The following is a 21,173-nucleotide window of genomic DNA, read 5'->3' on the forward strand; positions in this document are numbered from 1 at the left end:
GCCTCCCTGTCTTGCCTCTGCCAGGAACATCATATCAGTGCTCATTTTGAGCCAGTCCATCAGCATAGCTGTCTTGTGTCTTTACAACAAACCCTACAAGCAGCCGAAAAACTGAAAGAACAATGCAGGATGTACAGTTCTGGTTGTTTTGCAACCTCTGAGTGACAATCCCATAAATCATTCATTTCTTTGGGTTGCCTGAGTGTGAGGTGGTGCTGCAAAATTAGCCTTGAAATGGCAACTCAGAGCACATGTACACAGGGCGAGTAGTTCTTGTGCCTACAGACAACGGCAAGGTGATCTTGACTGATTTCCCTCCAAAAGGCCATGAATAAAACATGTATTGATATGCATATCAAACGGCGGGAGTTGACAAAGCAAAACAAAACAAAACAAAGATGTTGGGGCAGTGGAGAGAGGAGAAGAAAGTGCTTCCCCTCGAATCTGCTTTGAATGCCGAACATCATCAATTAGCAAGGGTTTGGCTCAGAGGCCATCTGGGGACTCCCCCCCCCCCTTCCCGGCTGCCTTCTTCTCAATATAATTGCTCCTCCTGAGGACGAGCAGGTGAGCGTACCTAGAAACGCCTGCTCCAGGTTAGTTAGACAAGTGCTTCAGTTTTGTGGGTTACAGCTGAGCTCTTTCTAATACTGTCATCAAGCAGATCTCAGCCCTAATGAAAGCTTTAATAGGTTAGAGAACAGTGTTTAAAACGATGAGAACCTAAGTGAGTGAAATCATTTAAATGGTGGAGTTCTGAGGTCATGTTAGGAGGCTGGCTACAAATTTGCTTAAAACGTGACAAGTTTCAATGAGGTGCACTTCCCTTCTTTAGCGGTGCTGCAAATTAGCTGATCATACCCACCTCACAGAGTAATCTACTCCTAATCAGCACATAATGAAGTGGGGACAGCTGGGCTGGTTTGGAGGTGAGCATGGATGTAGACCCAGGAGCAAAGGGCCATGGAGTAGTCTGCCTAGCAGCATGGCTCAGCTGGCCTGACACCAGTAGGCTCACCGCAGGCTGCTCACCCAGTGGAATGACAGAGGTCAGTGCTCATCCTGTCACTGTAAAATGGCCTGAAGAGATCAGGGCAGCACTACCAGAAGAGACCTTGACTTAAAAGGCCATCTGACATGCACATCAACCTAAGAAATGCCCTTCATGGGTAATGACCATGATTACGGAGACATACCACAAATGCATCATCCAGGGTGGCACTTATTGTACCATTCAGGAGCACTGCTGCTTAGACAGATACTGCATGTCTTTGAATTAGTCAACAATATTAGACCTTATCAGAATGAAAAGCTTGCTGTAAAATAATATTTAATTTATGGGAAAAGTGACAATTCAATTAAGTTCAATTTTGGCGGATTTAAAAAAACCACTCCTACTTTCCATGTAGTATTTTTTATTTATTTCACTACTTTGTTAAACTGAATTTGTGAAATCTAAACTTTCTTATGATACACTATGCCATCCATCACAGCAGACATCTTATCAGTTTCTGCTGCTGCCACAGTTACATTATGACCGTGTGGTAGAGAGGCTGTAACTGCCAAATAATTTGGAAATTCTTCACAGCATTAAAGGCGCTACAATAATCAGGAGGGGATAAAAGCTGACACTGTCACTGTGATGGATCACCTGTCTGAAGTCCTTTTTAAAGTTTTACCATATTTATATCAAATAACAGAAACTATAGGCAGCATAAAAAGATGGGGAAATGTAAAAACCAAGTAGCATTTGTTGTGAAATGTTTGCCAAGACTCTGGAGAATATAATGAATGTCACATTGTTTCTGGCTGCCAGCACTGAGCTAAGGGTGAGTCAGCTTCACTTAGTCAGCTAGCACTAAATCTCATGGGACACCACAGTGTTCTCACGTAAAGACGAAGCCACATTTTCCTCACCTTAAGGAAGAGTTCATTGGATTCACTTTGATCCTAATTGAGTACTTAGCAGCTGATTGGTTTTAGCCATTTTTGAGATTAGGCTGAAAACTTTCGGTTTTTATTAAGTTAGCTAGGTGACCTTAAACCCTCCTTCAATTGTACGCTGCAATAAGTCTTGGCTGCTGAGGGCTTCCCATGATGCCCTGAGCACTTCTTCTTCACTCACGTTGTGTTTGTACACCTCTCTGCATTTAATCATTAGTTCTTATCAATCTTTGGCTTTCTTCCACTGTGTGTCTTTTGTCCCATCTTCCTCCCACCACTCCCAACCAATCACAGCAGATGCCCGCCCCTCCCTGAATCTGGTTCTGCTTGAGGTTTCTTCCTGTTAAAAGGGAGTTTTTCCTTGCCACTGTCAGCAAGTGCTTGCTGATTGTTGGGTTTTCTCTCTAGTATTGTAGGCTCTTTACTTTACAACATAAAGAGCGCATGGAGGTGACTGTTGTTGTAATTTGGTGCTATATAAATAAAATTGAATTGAATTGATACATTTCTATATACTTTATTATTTGCTTTAATGTTGTAAATGTTTTAGATAAGAAGACACAATCATAAAATACATTTACTGTACTGTGGGTCCACTTTATTGGGCACAGAATAAGAATATAGTTGGGTTGTCCCGCCCCCCCCCGCTCACACGATACCTGATAATTTGACATTTGAAGCAAACCTGAACTTTACAAGCTTTGCCGTAGTTAGATTTATTTATCAACTATATGATATTTTTGCTATGATGCAAAATCTTCTGCTCCTGCCAAGACTTTCTGTTGCAACACGACAAACAAATGCATATCCTCATTGGGGGCCAGAGCTGGTAGCAAGAACACTGTTACTAACTTTTTCATCAAAGGGGGATTATAGTGCTAGATCACTGGCTGAGGAAACAAGGCACAGTGCCACATGGCTATTTGGTTAAGGGAAGCTGATTCGTTATTGGCCAACTGAGAAGAGGCGGCAGCACTCCAGTCAAGTCCCCTAAATACTGCATGTGTGTGTCAAATAGCTCAAATGCAATTAAAAATGTAATCCTATTCAGTTCCAAGGCACTGCACGCAATGTCAATCAGGGTTTCCTACGTTAATACAGTTTAAATATTTTTTGTGCACAGTTTACTTCACAAGAAGATATCTCTGCCCCTTTGGCCCTTTTTAGACGGCCACGTAATAATAAATATAATATCCTTGCTACCATGTCATTGCTGCAGCATGCTCACTGCAGTCATTATTAATGGTATTGACTGCAGTCGTGCTCCTCCTGTTGTGGCAGGTCGGATTGTCTGTCGTTACATTTTTGAATTATTAAGGTTTACTGATTCTGATTCCCATTAAAACATCCCACTCTGCTTTCTTTTTCATCAACATCAGGCAGAGCTTTCCATTAATTAAAGAAGCACTGATGAAATGTAAATTGTACACAGATGACATTACTGCTGAATGAAAATCTCATGGCCAATACAAACACAAATAATAACTCTGCAAACTGGTGGAGGAGGGACTCTTTGATATGCTAAAAAGCGCCATCTGTTACCATCAGCACCTTAATATACTGAGTAGATAGTGCCATCTGACTTCATTACTTTCAAAGTATGTTTTTGAAGTACAGGTAATGATCCCCCTCTTGCTCATAACCCTTCGCCAACACAAACAGGAAGCGGCCGCCTGTTGCTGATCCTCTACTTTCACGTTTTTGATATCGCGTCAGATCGCTATCGCTTCTGCAGGTACACGGCAAACGTGGAATCACAGTGCCGTGCGACAACTCAGCCCTGGAGTTTATCTTATTGGATGTGCAGATGCTTCATAATTTACTTCCATGATAAATGAAGCAGCGTTCGCACTGCGTGCTTGATCAAAAATTGCCATAACACCTCCACTGGGATCTCTTTAATGAAATGTCATAATTAGGCCTACAAATCATCTGTCGGTCTGTCCTGGTAACTCACTATATCAATTTTTCCCATTAGCATCAATAGCAATCTTCTGGAGCAACTGCATGGAGTCAGTTTGGGAAAATGCGCAAGTATACTCGTGACCTGAGAGTCTTCAGCCTTTTCACCAGTTTCACTAAAAGAGAAACAGCCCTGATTTAGTCCTTTAATTGTGGAGGTTCACTCACGTTTCTGAGAGTAACGTGTGAACGGACTGCAAATGTTTATTATTATGACAGCTCTGATAAACAAGGCTGATTAAACGGACTTATGGGCAAAGATTTGTATACGTGACATCAACTTGCTACTTGTTGTAGCAGTTTGTGGTTTCTGCTTGGAGCCCTGCAAACTAAATATAGCTCTGTAATTAATGTGTGTTTGCATGCAAGACCACACCATGTATGAATATAGGCAGTCATAGGTTATGTGGAACAGTTGTACTTTTTATGCTGAACTGCATGTGTGTGCAAAAATAAAATAAAATCACAGTACAGTCTATGAAGTGGTACAACTGCATCATATATATATACACAGTACATTTGCTCTGTGGAGTATGTTTTCTGTTATATTGTATTGATTCTTCATTATGCAATTCTTAAGTGGCTCTCGGGGACAAATACATTTTATCTGAAAAGAATTAAATCCATAAATCTAAACCTATGGGGCTCCCTAAATAATTTTCATGATAAAAGCATTAACGGTCTTCAGGTAACAGAATTGCACGAGCAGGATTCTTGTTTATTTTCAGCATAACAAGGGTAATAAAATACTGTGTCAGCCTTGTTTTTCAGCATCAGCATTCACAGCCCTTTGTCATGACTTCAGCAACTTGTCCTATTTTCCCCCGTTTGTGATGACAGTAGACTCACAGTGGTCAAGAACATACAGTGTCCTGCTCGGGGCGGGCTATGACTCACTCTGTGAATCTAGTCTTGAGGTGACACATGGCTAAATGGCTGCACAGTTCCCCCAGCTATGTGTCTGTCTCAGCATTAGCACTCTCCCAGTCTGTGACCGTGCTCGCTGAGCGTTTCTGATGAAGACTTGCATTGGTTGCACTTCTGACACAAAATGCTGTGAAATGCTGAAACACAACTGACGAGCTGACAGGGACGAGAACAATGCGAAGAATCATGTTGAGCTGGTGCAGAACTGATGTTTGTGATGTCTTAAAACTGACCAGCCAATATTGACTGGAACACTAAAGTAAGGGGGGTGGGGGTGCACAGAATTGGAGGGTTAAAGAACTACTAACATTAAGCTAATTAAGAAGCTATGCTTCTATATTGTACTTTTTACACTATCCGGATAATATATTAACAGAACTTCATCAAACCACTCTGACTGTTTGGTGCTATCACATCTACTTCACTTTAATCATTCCGTTGATGATGATCTGCTAATGACAACAATAACCAAATTCATCTTGATCATAATCATAATGATCGCAGAGCTGATAGCAGCAAAGCTATTTATGTTTTCTTGTCTCGGGACAGAGTTTCAGTCAGTGCCTTTGTTGAAGCTGCGCATTTTCTGAAGCTTTCCAAAGTTCGACATACTGGTCACTCTGCGACTGATAAACAGTTTATAAGCGACTTGATCTCAATTTAGCTCTTAATTTTAGATCTGTCTGCTTTGTATGTGAGGAGATGACAGTAATTAAACTGTCACTCTTTAAACTGCAGTTTCTTCTCTATATTCATGTCTGGAGAAAAAAAAGAAAAGCCCAAAAAACCCTACTGTTTAAAAACCCTACTCTTACCGTTTACCTCCCAGTGTAGGATGTTAAATCAGGTCGATTGCTAGATATTACTATGTTATCATTATCTGGGGTTTTTTTGTGGTTTTGTCAGGAAATCTGCTAAAAATAATCGTATGCAGTCATAATAAATGTGGCTAAACTGACAGGCAGGGGTTACAAATAAGAGGATATCAGCCTCCTATTCATCTCTGACTGCCATTCACAGTAGAATTGCTTTGTTCTGTCAAAGACCAATTTCCATTCTGACAAGTAACAGTATATGAGTTTATAGACCATGGCGTGGCATAAATAAATTTTTAAAAACTGGGTTTAGAAGCATCTAAGCGAGTCCACTTTGTAAAATAAGCTTCTCATCGGCTCACACCAACACTCTAACAATCTGCCTTCAATCGCAGAGCAAAAGATAGCACATCATCTGAAGAGGCACATCAAACATGTTGTGCAGATGTGTGCGCATGTGTGTGTGTGTGTTTTTTTACAGAGCCTCTGTGAGGAGTTCATTAAAGATAGCGTCCTCTGTGATTGTTCGAGATAATACTCAAGGGTCTGCAAATGGAACAGATACAGCTGTGACACGTCAACCTTGAAGAAAGCGTATTTTCTCTGCTGGTGGGCGTGCCGAGCTGAATGCCCGGGCAAGGCTGCGAGAATGCAAAAGACTTCATAAGTGGGTTCAAAGTGACGAGACTAAAGAATATCTGCATGTATCTTTCATGCATCCCTGTGACTGTTAGAATAGATAGCTCTGTCACAGTGCATAAGTAGCTCACTGAGCTGGATAAAATCATTTTGTAGAGTCAGGACACTGATGTATTGCATATGTTTTAACAGCAAAGACTCCATTTCACACGTGCCGAGCTAGTAAAGCACTGAATGAAATCCAAACTTTAACAGGATGATGATATATTTGTCATTAGCAGTACTGTTATTGCTGTTCTTTCTGCCACCTTTCTGTCAACATTGTCACTCCAACAACAATTTCTATCTAATATGCAAATGTCGTGTTATAAATATAATCTCCATTCCAGCGTGATGGTTAATATTTTTTTAATTGCCAGTCTCCCTGACCTACTTTGGCTTATCACTATAATGGATTAAAATTCCTGTAAACAGTTTTATGCACCTTCTTATTCAGGCACTCCTCAAAGGCTTCTGATTAAACGCACATTGTCATCTGCTTTGCTCTTTCTGTTTTTCAGGTACCTGTGAGCAGATTGTTGTTCTGCAGAGCCACACTGGGGCATATGGTATAAACTGATGTCATCACTTAGGGCTATACATAATGGAATTATTCAAATTTCTATCGATTGGAGTCATTTGGTGTTTACAGTTTTCTTCTAAACAGCCACCAGAGACTGCGGCAGGTGGAGGATTACAGATACTCACAAAGGCAAAGAAAGAGAAAAATCAAATGCCGTTTGTTATGAGCTCTCTGTCTGATTGCGGCTGCATACAGTCGGCTCTGTAAGAATTTGGAACGATGACAATTTCTGTAGTTTTCTCACTGTACGGTACCACGGTTGATTTTAACTCACGATGAAATCAGAGTGCAAGGTTTTAGGTTTAATTCAAGGTGTCAAGCAAAAGTATTGTATTAACTGTTTAGGAACTGTAACTGCTTATATACACAGATCTCCATCTTTAGAGACTCACAATTAACTGATATTGTCTGAATGCTAATGGTGCTGACTATACTATGGAGGAAAACAGAAGTCTAAACAAATGCATTTCTTTCTATTCACAGACCTGTCTGTGAGTAGTTGAAGATGAGGTGTGTGGATTAAGCTAACTAACTAATGCCTCAGGCACAGCAGAGTAATGGCAATCTCCTAGTGGGTGCACAGATTTTTTTGCATTTGGTGACTGATTGCAAGGCAACCAGTTGATCACCCAGAAGCTGAGCATGCAACATTCTCAACCTTTAGGCAACAACTTTTGATTACAAAGAGATTAGTTAATGGGTCAGGAAAGTCCTGCGTCTCCCTGAGCCTGGTTCTGTCAGAAGTTTCTTCCTCTTAAAAGGGAGTTTTTTCTTTCCACTTTGGTTACATGCTTGCTCATAGAGCATCATTTGACTGCTGTTGTGATTTGGTGCTATATAAATAAAACTAATTAAAACACACAAACATGCACATGGGCTACAGTTTTAAAACCTATGTTTAATTTCAAATAAAGCACTAAGTGAGCCACACATTAAAAAAGCAAACCCTGAAGCTTAAAAATGATTTAGAGGTAGATGCTTCAAAGCTTAAAACCAGACAGGTTTAATCACTTGACACTGCAGAGGTTCTTGTCTTCACGCACTGATTATTGTAACACTGTCCTTTCTGGGTCACCAAAGAAAGGTTTTAGAGGTTTACAGATGGTACAAAATGCAGCTGCTTGCATTTTAACCAAAGATCCAGAACTGAAATCTCTTATCTGGTTGCCTTGTCAGGTTTGAGCAGATTTCAAGGTCCTGTTGCTCACCTACAAAGTTTTGAACGGTTTGGCGTCTTCACATCTCTCTGAGCTTTTGCACCTCTATGTTCCATCGTGTGCTCACCAAACTCACGATACTGGCCTTCTAAAAGTTTCTAAAGACAGCAGAAAAGCTATTGGGGAGTATGCTTTTTCTTTTCATGCCCCATCTTTGTGGAACAACCTCCCTCAAGATATTAGGCAGGCATGCTCTGTGGAGCTCAGGTAAAGACCCACCTGTTCACCCAATCCTCTTAATTGTAAGCCTAAAGTTGTTACTGTTTTTTATTGTTGTTCCCTTTTGTTTCAGCAGTTTTTAAACTGTTTTGCTTTTAATTTTTTTAAAAATCTTTTTTATCTTCAAATTGCTGTTCAGCACTTTTTGAAAGCACTTTATAAACAGAGTTATTGTTATTATTGTTATTTTTTTTTCAAACTTAATAAAACCAAATCTGTAAGATTTTAAATCTTCTTAGCAACATGCTTGTTACTATTTGATTTGCTATTCGAAGTGTTTTTTATAAACTGTCTCTTGTGTCTTTCTTTTCTTTCGGTGGACTGGATGTATGGAAGACTGCCTAGTATTTATTTTGTTGTGATTCCAGCTACAATATTCTCCATGGGCGCTGTAAAACAAAGCTCGCGAAGCACTGAATATCACAGATAGAAGATGTATATCAGTAGATACTCTTTCACTTCAGTGGAAGTAAGACGATTGAACTGATTCAATCTGCACACACAACCACAAAAACACATTCACACCAACCTCAGCAGCTACTCTCGAGCAAAGCAGCAGCTTAATGGCTAACAGCACGGACAAATTTGATCATACTGGGCTGTTCCCTAGAGAGAGTGTGAGTATGGGTATACATCACAGAGTACTTAGCAATCAATCCTCAGGTGGAAAAAAATAAAAGATATATAGGCCCCTACCATTATATCATCCTCTTCATTGTGGATTCAGATAAATATAACATTCAAATAAACATTTACCAAAGTATAACACAGAGGATGCTTTGTTAGATTATCACTGTTATTCACATCAGCAGTTAGCTTGAGGCAGTTATCTTTACATATGAAATATTAACGAGGCTGACTCTGTGAATCATTTATTGTAACTAATGTAGATATGATCTGCCCAGCTCATCTATTTGTTCACACCTTTGTATAATTATGTCTGATTCTTAACATTTAATGCCTGAACAGCTGAACAACTACTAATTTTTTCTCGAGTGTAAAAAAATATTATAAACTGAATAAAATGTATACATTTCTGTGGGTACATGCTTTATTATATGTTGGATATCCATGTATTATCCATGCAGCATGGAAATGAGTAAATAAGCTGGAAGTATATGTGATCTTTACATTTCTGGCGTCTGCTAGACAAAAAACAAGCGGGCACAGGTTTGCCAGAAGAGGAAAGTATATCACAGGTTATGATGTGGTTTGATTGCGTACAATAGATTATGATCCTGGATGAGGTTTGTTGATCAACCTTCACTATAACAATACACACACAAAAACAATCTTATTTTAACTTCTAATTAAATAAACACAGAAGGGAGAATTTTTGGGGGGGTAAGCCAATTTTCAAGGTGAGAAACAGAGGTCATCGAAAGAGCACTAACGCTAGCTTAGCACTAATACTAGGCTAGATGGACAGCTTGGACCACTTCACAGGGTGAAGGACAAACGAGCGCAGAGCAAAATTACACAAACTAGAAAACTATTATATTATACTTGACATAACATGACAATAGACATGAATGATGACAAAATAGTTATTCTTCTTACCTCAGTATGATGTAATTTCCCGATCAAACCAATAATAAAACACAAGGAATAATTTTAATGAAAAACTTTTAAATGTAAAACCTTAATAGAAGAGACCAGAGAAGAGCAAACTTCAGACCTGTTTCCACTTAGCTGACAAATTTAGTTTATGATTTCCAAACTCTGTGGGCTGGAAGACAGATGATACGTCTGCTCCTCCCTTGGATGACCTTTTTATTCTAGAAGTAAAGGTAGCAATGCAAGTATGATTAGCAGCCCATTGTTATCGCCGCATGAGAAAATTGTCTTCAAGATGCTAGATAAGATTTCCTCATGTACTGTTTTTGGTGCTTATATTGAAATTGATATAACAGTAACAAACAGTGGTGAAAACACCCTAAAATCAATGAAAAAGTTGGGTCAGGAAGTGAAGCACATTATATAGAAAGCAAGAGTTTTGAAGCTTAAATTAGAACGACCATCCACCCAAATGTCCTCAGGCAGCTTTCTCCAAAGGTCGTGATGCCAAAAGTTATAAATTGAGGTGACACATTCTTGTCTTACAGGCTTCCTACATTTTGTGAAACCCACAGGCCTAACAAAGACATCTGATAGAGGAAGAAAACAGTAGCTCACTATACTGTTGATTACAAGAGGGTGACAAAAGCATTGTTTGCCATACACATTAATGTGCAGACAGTACAGTGGTGAATAATAGATGAAATAAAGAATATAAAAAACAAATGTGTCACTTGTGGTTACGACTGCATTCTGTCTGCCGTCTGCTGCGGGGATTTTTTTTTCAGGCCACTGTCTAAGAGCATACCTCATCAAAATGTTCAGTGTTTAAGCCAAAATTAGGCAAAGCAGAAAACGAAATTTTATCACTTTATCATTTCAAGTAGGAGAAAATCTACTGCAGTGGCTAAAAAGGGTCAGCTGAAGTACAAGGATACACCGGGGAGCTGTATCAAGGCCAACACATGAGTCCTGTGCTGCTGATTAGAGATGCCAGGCATGCTTTTAGCTGAAAAGAAAAAGCCATGACAGTGAATTAGCGGGCCAACTACCCGAAAGAATTCACAACAGGTTGTCCTTTAGATAGCCCGACGTGTTGGAAACAGCAATGTCTTGTCAGCTTCTGAGGTCATTCCTCATTTCAGTTGAAAATATTTTCCCTGTAATGTAATGCAGATCGTGCTCCTCAGATACAAAGGAAGCAAAAATTACAGGCATCACACATAAAGTGTTTTGGTTTTTAATCAGTTGCATGATTTGCATTTTCACTCTAACCTGATGGTCATTTACTAATAGAAATAAACAGCTTTCATTGAGTGGGCTGGATTTTATTTCACCCTGTGTGCAGTCTTAGTACAGTAGTCTGTGACTCAAAGCCACCATTGGAGTCATCAGGCACTAAAGGAGTCCTGCAGCAGATGGCACAGACCCCATAGGCTACTGAAGTCAACATCATGGATTCAGTCTGGGATTACATGAAGAGACAGAAGCCACTTAGACGGCACAAATCCACAAACAAACTGTGGCAAATTCTCCAAGATGCCGGACATTTTCACAATTGCACTACACTGTAACATATAGGGTGGTTAATTACTATGAGAATATAGGAGTCTGTCAGTTGATACTGGTGTACTTGGATTTCTAGTAAATATGCACAGACTAAACATTGTGATTCACACAGTAATTGTGCTCTTTAAATAGGATTGTTTACTCCTTCAAATTAAAACGACATTCTTTTTCTTTTTAAGGAAATTTACCTCAAAAGGGACAAAACCTTTACTGTGCTCAGCTGCTGCTGTCATCTGTCTCCTTTTCAGATCTTTATATATATATGAATGAATAAATTTATACTGCCTTTCATGAGTGAGTATTTAAAAAATACTGTAATTACTTGTAATGTTTTACATTTTTTTAAAATAATTTTAAACGATAAAGAAATTGAAGAGATGCAATCGGCCTGCAAAAAAAGATAAATTAACAAAAAATTAAAATATGAAATGAAGAAATCCTTCACTTCTTTGGATGTGTGTGATGCAATTGCACAGTTGATGCTGTGCATTTGGTTCAGTGCATCTACTGTACATGTCTTTGTCACAAGTAAATCCAATTAATCCATGAAGATGGTCAGCAGAACTGGATGTGTGACAGGCTGCGTGGGTTGCTTCCTTCAGCTCACTTCTGTCTTGCCTTGTTTTGCTTTGACACCATGAATCTAAAGTCTGCAAGCCTCACTGGTGACAACAGTGCTGTGTTTCTTTTATGGTTAACACTGACCGACTGAATAGGATGTGGGTGACGTGCACCGTCTATGAATAGTTGAGACCAAACAAAAGTCTTATAATTACAGACTGTACATAAAAGATGGACTTGTTCACTATGACATCAAGCACTGGCAACTTAAGTCATATTATAGACGACTGCCTCAAACTGAATATTTTGGCTGCAGACATCACCAGTGAGGGTGGATCTTACTGAGATCTACTGCGAGCTCACAGGAAACACAGTAAAGCGTATCCTGCTTTATGTCCCTCTGAACACTAATGTGGGCCATGGTTTACAAATATTATTTGAAAGTAGTGACTGAATTGGGACCATAAACTAATCAGGAAAATGTTTACTGAGCTCATGCTCCTTCAGTGATGCAATTTTACCTTGTCTCAGTCACTGACTGTCACAAGTTATTATTGCAGAGTACATTTAGAAGATGCCAGAACTCTTTGAGTTCGTGAGGTCAAATACTGCTGGTTTGTCAAAGCCGCTGCCACGTTAGAAATACACACAAGGTCTCCATTGGCAATCCTCAACCATCATATGATGGCAATACTGAAACGGGTCTCACAACTTTTTACAACAGGAAATAAAAGCGTACATTTGAACCCAATCTGAGTGAGACTTCCAGCGACAAAGCTAATAAGCATAGAGTCACCTTACATTTCTAAGGTTTTACATGTAAAACCATAACAAAAGTCATCTGTTCCTTTCCAGGTTTTAAAATGTAAATGGAAGCTAAGATGAACAGTAATACAGGACATATGACACTGCATCATTAGTTAATAAAGAAGCACTAAAGACAAAATGCAGAAGCAGCGTGTAAAAAAGCAAGCACACCGTTGCTGCTTCCGTTGGAATTACGAGTACAAGGAGCAGCCTGGTGCTGCTAATCAAACACACTTGATTAACTGATCATCAGCAAGTGTGAGCACCTCTATAAAAGATGGTCAATCATGCTGTTCCGGCAATGAGCAATTATCTTAAAGAAGTTTCTGTTGTTACCTATTAGTCTGGGGAGAGTTTTGGGGTCATTTCCAAGCAACAAGTCCATCAGACTACAGTGAGAACACACAAGACGGAGTCGTACAGAAAACAGTTACAGGTGTTTTAAAAAGTTGTTGAACCATGGAGTACATGCATTGCACTAGTTGGCTTAGTTTCTGTTAAATGAATGACACCTTGTAATGTGTCATTTGTTGTTCATCAAAGGCATTATGAATTCTGAATTTTAAACATTTTAGTACCTGCTAGGAAACAGGGGATTTTTTATTGTGATAGGCACAACCTTAGAATTATAATAGGATATGTTTTGTTTTTCACATTACTTTATTTTCCGAACTGTTGAACTGCTCTATTAAGGTGAGGTTATGGAAACTCGGAAACTTTGAGTACTCAAAGTCGAAAACGTCTTGTTATGGTTTGGTACGCCGGAGCATCAGCCGGAGCTTCCCGGTGCTATTTCTGTGTCAATTTGCTTTCACTTTTTTGTTGTAGGAAAACAGTTCTTGCTTTTCATGCATTAGGCCCATATTTGCATTTTACAACATTGTGCCCATTTAAAAAGAAAAAAAAGAAGAAAAAAGGTATCTGGAAACAAGCCTCTTTCACTCACAAAGCAAAAATAGGCTTGTGTCCAAAATGCTTAAGGGTGTGCATGTATTGGTATGTGTGTCGCTCTGTGTAAAATACTGAGCCTGCTTGGAAAGACAGTGCCTTTAATCTGCGCTGCAGCGACTCTCAGGGTGAAGAAATCAAGTGTTTCTGAAACAGGACCCCAAAATCACACATGCACAAAAAAAGCAGCTTGATGAAAAATGTGCAAGAGTGCATGTGCAGAAGTAAAGGGCGCTTGCTGCTATCATCATGGTAGAATAAGCTCAGGCAACGAGTAGAGAATTAAGATTCTGGATGCACGGCGCAGCAGGACTACGGTGGGGAGAAATCAGACGCTAACAGGGACGAACAGAGAAAAACAAGCTGAACAGCCAACAACGTGTACATACACCAAACACACCCTCCTATCGTAACAGCCCTCACAATCCCTGTTCCATTTACACAAACTCCACATTATCACAGTGGATTTAATAAGTTGGCCAACAACAGAAAAGCAAAGCTGTATTTGGTTATTGGCTTCTTGGAGTTTAAAGATAAAATACTTCAGGTTTTATAACATCCAGTTCTTTGCCAAACCCACTTCTTCAATCACTCTAAAGCAAACAAAGAGAGCGTTGCAATCACATTTAAAATCCCCCATTTCATGCTTTTATTTGCAAAGGCCATGCCATTTTAATATTAACCAAATTTCTGAATAATAAGTCCCACTATCAGATACACACACACACTTTTTCAGTCCCATTAGTTGTAAATTTGTACAATCAGCTAGGTCACAAATATTAAATTTCACTTGGAAAAAAAAAATTTCCCCAACCAACTGTGGACGACAGCTTTTAGCAAACATTAATCAAACAGGAATAAACAGTGCATTTAGTGGGGACTATTTTCATCCACGGATTAGCCACAGTTGGCTCTCTGGTGAACATTTACTACACTGTATGTTTCTCAGAATAAATAAACAAAAACACAGCGCCCAAGTTTATAATTTAAAAAAACGAAAAGCCACCCAGTGCAACAGTTTGCTTTACCAGTGTGTTAATAAGATGCAGTGTATCAGGCGTTTGCAGCACAGACTTGCTAATAGAATAATACCACTACTATGTTTAGATTATTCATACAGCCTTACATGACAGGACATAAACATGTTTCAGTAAAATAACAGGAACAAAGATGTTTAACAATATAAACCTCTGTTTTTGAGTCTGAAGATAAGCCCAATAATAGTCACCTATTCAAGACAAAGCTCTTTACCATGCATCGAGGGCTTTGTCCCAGGTCCAGCACCCTGATGCTGTATGCTAATTGGAAGGAAAGAGGCTGAGGACTAGTGAGTGTCAGAACTACAATCCAGGATGAAACAACAAAGATCCATGAGTGCAGCAGGGAGATGGCCACAAATGTGCTGCAGATTTGTTGAATGCCCTTTCATGAATGCAAATCTCCACCAAACCCTAACAGTTTGAGATCTGTTGGACTGAGATCTGGTGATGGAGGCCATTTGAGTGCAGTGAAGTCACCGTCTTGTTCAAGGAACCAGTCTAAGATTATTTAAATATTGTGATATGGTTTCATCCTGTTTAAATCAGTCGTTAGAAGATGGATGCACTGGTCAGAAAGGGCATAGACATGGTCAGCTACAATATGCAGATAGGCTGCAGCGTTTAAACAATGCTCAGTTGGAATTGAGGTTTCAAGAAAATGAGCCTGTGCAAACTTAACCTCAATTTCCAGTTCTTAGCTGACAGGACAGGCACACAGTGTGGTCATCTGCTGCTGTAGCACATCTGCTTCAAGGTTCAATGTGTTTTGTGTTCAGATCTTCTTCTGCATACCTTTGTAATGCGTAGTTGCTTTGCTATCAGCTTCAAACAATCTAGCCATTCTGCCTGTCACAAGACCGAAAGGTCGGTGCAAGCACTGGACTCAAAGCATGATAAGGACAAAGGCAACAAATCATAGAACGTGAAGTGGTGAGGCCTAGTTAATGTGGTGGATGTTGATTGAGAGGGGGAAGTGGGCCAGTGATGCAGAATGGAACGTGGCAGTTAAGCAGTCACACCGAGGAGAGAGGACAACTGAGTTAGGGAGGTAGTGGAGAGGAACTCTGTAGATGTTGAGTATGCTGTATAACTTTTCTAACTTGCAGCTGGAGAGAGTAAGCAGTGTGGAAGGGGTGACGTGAATCAGCAGTGAGCTGAATGTGGATTGGCTGAGATCCAAAGGTTCCTGATGTTGTGCGGGGGCAGGTGAGGCACAGAGTGATTTCCAAGATGGGGGTAAGGTATCCGGAGTCCAAGAGAGAAGCTTAAGCTTGAGGTTTAAGTCAAGGTGAGTCCAGGAAGTGAGTTGATGATGAACTGGTGCTGAAGGCTGAGGCTTAAATCACTCTGGCTTGATTGCCTGGAATCAGCTCCAGGTATGTGGAACTGCGGAGGATAAGCAGGCCCTGCCCAGGGGCGGATACCAGGTAGACTCAGGAGCCTGATGGGAAATTCCAGCGGCACACCCAGATGATAACGCTGCCGTGAGTTTTGATATCAACAAAATATTGATGACAAGATTTACCTTAATGAGCAGCTGAACATGTATACCTAAAAAAATGTCCAGCAAGTATGTACATCCCATAGTTAAGGCAGAAGACGGGACTGACAGTCAGAAATTTCAAAGTGAAAAATAACTAAATCACTTTGATTTATGGCAGAATCAAAGAGAAGTGAATCCTCTTGATATTCTCTTTGATAAATAAACACAAATCCAATACTAATGTCTAACGTGTGCTCAACATCTGAGACCATCTGAAAATCCAGCATTGTGAGAAAGACTTTGCAGAAAATGAGGACTGCGCATTAAGGCATATTTCAAAATTTTCTGCATTAGCAGCTGAGCGCAAACTCCTGCAGTAACATAACTTTACTGCACGACTGTGTTTGGTGGCTTTACTAACTCACAAAAACAGATTTGCATAATGCCTTCTGTCCACTGAGAATTTTTATCAGTCATAGAAAATATTATTAGGAGAAGAATTTGCTCCAGTGTGGTGAAACTACACCTTCTCCAGTCCATGTTATGTGTTCAGCCTCATTCACCAGGAATGTGTTCTTTTGTTATTACATTTCAGGAAAGTCTGCTTTACCCTTCCTGATCTGCATTTTTCTCACTGCTGTGCTGCTTTTCCTAAATACCTACAACAGAAGTGGAGAGCAAAATGCGACAATGACCAATGGTGATAATGGGACAAATGTGATAGAAAACACTGAAGCATTATGCACGAATAAAAACAACACCCAGACTGCTGTCTGCTATTGCATCGTAAAGGCAGGTGACTAATTTTAAAACGTAATTGGATTTTTAGTTTCGACTGGCACATAGCGTGTCTTATTATCAAGCTTTTTATCCATTTGTGCATGAAAAGCAAATCTACTTGTAACTCCCCGGGCTGAGGAGTGTACCTAAAGCTGCAATAAACATCTTTATAATTTCTTTCCTCAAGTCTCCACGAGGTTCTCTCTATTCACAAATCCACTCTGCAGCACATGAAAGCCAGCGTCTTTAGGTCGGCATATTGTGCATCATTCTTGTCCTCCATGAGTTTTGTTCCAAAATGATAACCAGGAGAGTTGCTGTGTCCAAGCTTTGGCTTCTAAAAAAATGCTTTCTGAGGCTTTTCAGCAGAGCTGGAAACATATTAACTGCTCAGGGGTCTTCCTTGGCGTATCCCTGAAAGATTGATTAAAGCAAATGTCTCAGTTTTTGAGAATTTTGGAAAGAAGATAAACCTTCTTTCACAGCTATTCTCTGAGGGGGTTTTGTCCTTACACGCCACAGCCCACTCTACAGTTTTAAAGCTAGGACCACATTAACACTGCTTCTCCCATGGTGCTAAGCTTCAACTGAGATCTTGCAGAATGCAATTGGACTGGTAGCTATACAGCACTTTTGTAGTCCTACTGACCACTTGAAGCACTGTAGGCTATAAGCTGCATCTGATCCTAGCACGCTTTATTCTCTACACCTGAAGCACTTAGTTTACCTCCCATTCATGGCCAATTTAGAGCCGTCAGTTAACCTAACATGAATGTGTGTGTTTGAGTTTTAAACTACCTGCCAGGGCATTTCTCTGTGGAGTTTGCATGTTCTGCCTCATGTTCTGCTGCGAGGCAACAGTGCTAACCACTGAGACAATATGCAAACAAAATTATCTGAATACAGGACAAATAATCATGTGTAGAAGAGTGCACTGTTTTTTTTTCTGTTTCAAAAAGCTAGAAAAATTGAGCTGTTGTAACACCCCTACAGTTTTCATGCAGACCTAGAATTACTGCTCAGTGTCTCAGAGAAATACATTTAAATGTTGAATAGCTCTATAACACACAGTTTACATCAATAACTCCTGTTTGATGTGAAGTAAGTTGAATTTCACATCTACTGGCATTAGTTAATGTGCTAAAAACAGGCTTGAGTTCATAGGTCGGCTGTGTGGCGTCAACTTGTTGGAACATGCTGGGAAAGCCTTTAATATCAGCTAATTCAGTTAATCATTGTGCAACTGCAGTGATGGAAGGTGAAGTCCCACTAGCTTCATTGAGTTAGCGACACTAATTATAAGTCTGCAGATGCAGACAAATTATTGTGAAAAAAAGAAATAGAAAAAAAGACAATGGCAGAGTTGTTCATATGGAAGGTTAGTCCATTAGTAGCTCCAAGATTAGCAGCAGAATATCATTTTGTGGGGCGTGCTAACTTTTGTGACACAAAGAAAGGAAAAATGATGCAGTGATGAGTGGAATTTGGTCTAGTATGACTATGTGCTGGTACTTATGTCAACGAACACAAGGTTATTCTGTCAGTCTAGTATCTTTGTCCATAGGTAGACAGAGCTACAGCTTATCTTACCGGTATGTTTCTGCTATATGCTATATGAGACTATAACTGTTAGGACAGTACGGTTAACAGGACCTGTGGAACACATGTGGGACTTTATGATGGGATTCATGGGGGAAATTTGATTCTTGTAAGTGCATAACAAAATAACGTTATGTGGGCGCCTTTGAGGTATGAGCTCCACGAGGATTCTGCTGCACACTTGTCAGTAATCACCAGCTGTCTGCAGCGAGATCATGCGGGGTTGTTAGACCTACAATAAGATGAGCAGTGACACGTGTTAGCCCTGCAAGGGCAAATGCAATGTAGCTCAAGGTTCCTTTACACAAATCTGATAATCACATGTGTAAGGTAAGGAGTTCACAACAGGCTTAATGTGTGTTGAGTAATGAGAAGGCGAGTTTCACAGAGCACAGACCTCATCACTGGGGCCTTTTCTTCATCTTTATTCCTGTAATACCTGTTGATTAAACACTCTGAGTGATTCCTCTGGTGCTCTCTGGTGACCCCTGCTATTTGTAAAGGAGACAAATTAAAGTCCTCCATCAAAATGTGATCAATGCCAGAGAGCCTCTGGGTGAAATGGGCACCACGGTGTAATGAAGCTATAACTCAACTTTAGTGCATTCTAAATGAGTGATGGACATCTGAGAGTACCGAGGAAGGATTTCCTCATAGCCTCTTTTACATGTCAACATGAGAAATTAACCTAATTTCAATATTCTTTCGCAGCACTTCTTTTACAAAATAATTACTGGTGCTACAACATTTCAAGGATTTTTTTATATATATATGTGTTGCGTGATTAATTCACTTGTTCACTGAATTCGTGATTGAGTGCTGAATTACTGTAAAATGTTAGATCAATTTCATGCTCTCAGATTAATCCGGGTAACTCTGTAATACTTGACAAAGCAAATTAGATCGTAAGAAGCTAACTGAAACAGATCTCACACTTGACTTTTATTTTTTACTACTGGAAAACGAACAATTATGCGTTTGGGAAAAGCAATATCCTGCTCGCATCTCATTTCATAATGAAATAAAATAGAAATGTGTTAGTAAATGTTTCTTTTACTACAGCAGATATCATAGAACAGATGCTCCACAACTAGTGGTCAAAACCTTGTTGTGTTATTGTGTGTTTGTAGTGTTCCAAACAGAAACACCAGTTTGTCCATCGGTGTTTCTGTCCACTGGTGGACAATCTGGTGGACAAACTATGCAACATCAACACTCGTACTGTACCACGGTTGAAGGGTGTTTCTCCCACCTCTTTGTTAGTTTTTTTAAAATTTGAATTTATCAGCTAAATGTTCTTTATGTTTGTTTATCTGTCTGTTTTTTTGCATATAGTTATATTAATTATGCAATTTAGCGACAATATTCAATAATTAAATTGTGAGGTCTGATATAATCAAACAGATTTAGAAAGCCTTATGCTGACATCAGATATTCCTCACTGCATGGCTTCTTTATTTGTTTGCCTTGACATGTTTTTTATATTGGCTGTTTTGAGGTGGGGGTTTAGCAAAACTTTAGATTTGTGGCAGTTTTACACTTTTGATAATTTCACCCTTCTTTGTGACCTGTGAAGCCAAGTTAAACTGAACATTTTCATTTCCACTTTAATGCGGTACACTCCACTCATTCAAATTCAGCGTGATATTGCTAACCTTTTGTGAGTGCCAGATACAATACTGAGAAAAGGCTGAAACGCAATATTGCCAGTGATTGGAGGTCTTTAGCGGACCAGGGCTTACCTTGAAAATAATGTCCTCGTTGAATGGATTCTACAGACATATTATTTTAGATCTGTGAGAGAAATTATGTTTGCTTATGGCTAATCTACTTGAAGCTATTCCTTTCTAAACTACAGCTTTCATACTGGCGCTTGCCCCAAATACATATGAATAAGACTCAGACTTCACAAAGGCAGCTTTGGCATGCATCAAAAGTTCTTAATAAGATACTTTACCTGCAAGGCACCCCATAAGTGACTGCAGCAGCAGCAGTTTCCATAGCAACATCATCTTCAATTTTGTAGGGTCAAAGTAGTCTCACATCCAATCACAAATGTATGGAATCCGATTTGCACCTTTCTGGTTTTCCAATCTGTAGAAGAAGGCATAGGTGAGATTAGTTGAAAGTAAAGTTTTCGTTAGCAAGTAGCCTTTCCCCACTCAGCATACTCATTTCACAAGTTTTGGAACTACATGCAGGAACGTACAACTGAAAGAACATATTACACACTAATTATGAGCTACGTTATAGTTTATCAAGTAAACCCAAATCTTTCACTGTGTGTTTAAAGTTCACAGTAAACTCCTGGTTCAAATTTCATGGAAGTTGAGCAGCAGAATAAAACAAAGCATCTAATTTTTAGTCCAGTGTGTGTGTGCGCGCGCTTGTGTATGTATTTCCGTATCTCCAGCGTGACATCTACTTCCAAGACAGTTTAAAAGCAAAGCCACCGCTAAAACTTTTCATAGTATTGTTCTTCTT

At 39.6% G+C, this 21,173-nt stretch overlaps 1 protein-coding gene across 2 annotated transcripts in view; it reads right to left on the reverse strand.

Moving 5' to 3' along the window:
• The window catches only part of LOC102300736 (contactin-4), a 180,832-nt gene that overhangs the window by 140,918 nt on the left and 18,741 nt on the right, over positions 1-21,173 (reverse strand). For both annotated transcript variants that reach the window (XM_005933441.3, XM_005933440.3), the window contains exon 2: positions 20,647-20,783. In XM_005933441.3, coding sequence (XP_005933503.1) covers positions 20,647-20,701 — 55 coding nt within the window. In that variant the 5' untranslated portion in view covers positions 20,702-20,783. The remainder of the gene's footprint in view (positions 1-20,646; positions 20,784-21,173) is intronic.

This window comes from Haplochromis burtoni, unplaced genomic scaffold (genome assembly GCF_018398535.1).
Source record: "Haplochromis burtoni strain Fernald_Lab_line unplaced genomic scaffold, NCSU_Asbu1 Contig_97, whole genome shotgun sequence".
Lineage (NCBI taxonomy): Eukaryota > Metazoa > Chordata > Actinopteri > Cichliformes > Cichlidae > Haplochromis > Haplochromis burtoni.